Source organism: Antrostomus carolinensis, unplaced genomic scaffold (assembly GCF_000700745.2).
Source record: "Antrostomus carolinensis isolate BGI_N321 unplaced genomic scaffold, ASM70074v2 scaffold33365, whole genome shotgun sequence".
NCBI lineage: Eukaryota > Metazoa > Chordata > Aves > Caprimulgiformes > Caprimulgidae > Antrostomus > Antrostomus carolinensis.
Window position 1 is genome coordinate 3,844 of NW_010318981.1, and position 2,896 is coordinate 6,739.

The 2,896-nt window shown below is 56.5% G+C and overlaps 1 protein-coding gene across 1 annotated transcript in view; it reads right to left on the bottom strand.

Annotated features, from left to right (window-relative positions):
- Positions 1-2,896, bottom strand: part of LOC104525849 (G2/mitotic-specific cyclin-B3) — a 3,642-nt gene that overhangs the window by 430 nt on the left and 316 nt on the right. Inside the window, exons 3-9 of the mRNA XM_010169114.1 lie at positions 2,695-2,813; positions 2,117-2,219; positions 1,718-1,819; positions 1,466-1,558; positions 1,074-1,211; positions 458-613; positions 68-217 (exon numbers count right to left, since the gene is read on the bottom strand). Coding sequence (XP_010167416.1) covers positions 68-217; positions 458-613; positions 1,074-1,211; positions 1,466-1,558; positions 1,718-1,819; positions 2,117-2,219; positions 2,695-2,813 — 861 coding nt within the window. The remainder of the gene's footprint in view (positions 1-67; positions 218-457; positions 614-1,073; positions 1,212-1,465; positions 1,559-1,717; positions 1,820-2,116; positions 2,220-2,694; positions 2,814-2,896) is intronic.

Consider the following 2,896-nt stretch of genomic DNA (forward strand, 5'->3'; position numbering starts at 1 on the left):
AGCATCCCCCCCCACCAGTCCATCCACTCCTGCACCTCCATGGTGCAGAGGTTGGGTAGGTGCTTACCCAGCCACCAAGGTTCTTCATGGTGAGTGCTAGCAGCAGGCAGCTGGCAGCCAGCTTGGAGGGTCTCTCCTGGGCATAGTCATACTCCTGCAGGGTCATCTCACAGAGGAAGCGAGCCAGGGTCAGCGTCTCCATGGTGGCACGGGCACACTACAGCCAGGGAAAGGCTCAGCCTTTTGAGCAGTGCTGCTCCCCACCCTCAGCCTTGTCTAGAAGCAGCTCATGGAGCACAGGACACCCCAGTGTGCCACAAACCAGCATCCTCACCCCTCAACGCTGTTGAGGGGACCTGGCTAAACCTTCCTCAATGCCAGCTGGTAGCCCAGGGCTCCAGGGAAGCTCATCACCACCCCAGGGTGCCTGGAGGCTTCACCCTCCTGCTGTACCCACCTTGGCAAAGCGTCGCAGGAAGCGGTAGGCGATGGGGATGTTGATGTCAAACTTGAGGGTGCTGAGGATGCTTTCTTCCATAGCAATCAGCTCTTCCCTCTTGTAGGCATCGTCACAGATGTAAAGGAAATCATCCACGCAGGGTGGGCACCGCTCCTGCTGGGGCATAACTGCTCAGCACCCTACCAGGGGCTCATCCTGGCAATGCTCAGGGACTCCTCCTACCAGTCTGCAGGCCCTGGGAGGGCTTCGTGACCTGCCAGACTCTGAAGGACTGTTACAAGTGGGGCTTGTGTTGTCTATACTGCCCCAACCCTTGTCTCTGACTCCAAGCCTTGCTTGCATGAGGTGAACTCAGGTGTCTTGGTGGTCTCTGCAGAGCAGAGAGGAGCCAGGTCTCCAGTGACACCAGGAGACAGGATCCAGCCTACTGGGATTGCATTCACATCCCTTGGGATAGGAAGGGGTAACACAAGGACAGACATGTCACCCCAGCAAGCTCTCAGGGCAGTGGCCTGGCACTGCAGGGACCTTTGTCTTCTCCAATAACCCATGGGGACAAGAGAGGCACAGCCTCCTCTGCCCCAGCACCCCAAGACAGTGCTCAAGGGGTTACCTCAAATTTGGAGGCGATGAGGATGGCGGTGGAGCCGATGAGCTGCAGCTTGTCCCTCATAGTCTCCACCTCCGCCAGGTAGTGGTCCACCAGCTTCACAGCCAGGTACAGTGTCTCATGGTTCAGCTCAAAGTTCTCCTGCAAGGATGTGGGCAGGAGGGGATGTCATGAAGAAGATAAGCCTGCTTGGCCTCCCAGGTTCCCTCACAGGGGCCAGAGGTGCCCATGGGGCCAGACTTGGGGGGAAGGATGCAGGCTCAGCCCCAGCCTGTGGAGGGGGGAAGAGCTGATGCTCTGCACTGGGGACACATGCAGGAGCCTCTGTTGGCATCCTGAGGTCCCACATGCCAAAGGCAGGGCAGGAACCATGCTCCCTCCCCATGCCCACGTACCTGCACCTCCACCATCCAGTCTACCAGGATGGCACGCATGTCCGTGCTGATATCTGGTTGCTTCTCCATGTAGTTGGGGAGCATGAATTTCTCCTGTCAAGGTACCAGCTTGTCAGGGACTCACCAGACACCACTGCCCTCGAATAAGCCTCCTCCTGCTCCATACAGACCCCCACCAGGTGCTCAGAGCCCAGCTCACAGTCACCACTTCCCCAGACAGGGCTGCCACCCCCTGGCCAGGGCATCACCCACCTCTCTTCCCCGCATGTATTCAAAGATCTCCTTGGCATACTCTGCGTTGGCATAGGGGTCATCAAGCTGGTCCTTGTCTACGTCCTCCACTGCTGGAAACTGGTGGGATGAAGAAGGCAGCAGTAAGAGGGAAGCCCTGTGCTCTGTCAGTGCTGGTCACACCTTCAGGGCAACACTGCTGCACCTCTGCACCCCCTTCCCCATCTGCCCCCGTCACCCCACAGGATATCTTTTGAAGGAAGAAGGTGGGAGGGCTTTACCCCCCTCCCCAGCTTCAAATCACACTGGCCCCAGTATCTCCAAGGTCCAAAGCACTGCCTAGTGCCCCAGTATCACCAGCCATAGACCAGCACCAGTCAGGATGTGACTAGGGGCCAGGCTGCAGCCCAAGGTCCCTGCCCTCTCCTTGGAGGGCTTCAGTACCTCCACAATCATTGGCTCCTCTGGTGAAAGAACTTCCTTGGGCTCTGCAGGAACCTCTCCTGGAGTTTTCTTCATTGACCTGGACAAGACAAGAGCATAAATCATTGCTGGGAGGGAGCAACATCTCCTGGCTGAAAGGGCTTCTCCAGGAAAGTGCTAAACCACCCCTAAAATATCCCCATGGAGACTCTTGGAATCATTTGGGTTGGAAAAGACCTTTAAGATTGAGTCCAACCGTAAAGCTAACACTGCCAAATCCCCCACAAACAGCACATCTACACATCTTTTAAAGACCTCCAGGGATGGCGACTCAACTACTTCCCTGGGCAGCCTGTTCTAATACTTGACAACCCTTTCAATGAAGAAACTTTTCCCAATATCCAATCTAAACCTCCCCTTGAACAACTTGGGGAGGGCACACAGTAGATAAAACTGCCTCATCTGGCTCATGGTCTCCATCACCCCATCACTGCATGTTCTTCCCCATGGGCCAGGCTTGCCCTGCAGCATCCCCCCTGCCTCAGTCTTTGTCCCCATCTCCCCTGGCTACTCACTTTTTCAGGTTGATCTCATTGTTCTTGGCCACTCCCAGGACAACACAAGTCCTCTGTGCCTTCTGTGGTGCCACTTTCACAGTCTCTTTCTTTCCTGCTACCACCTGGTTCTTGTGAGCCTGGTTGGGTGCACAGAGGGAAGAGAGATGGACCCTCAGGGAGGCCTCACAGGGCACAGGATACCCCCCACTCCCCATGCCGG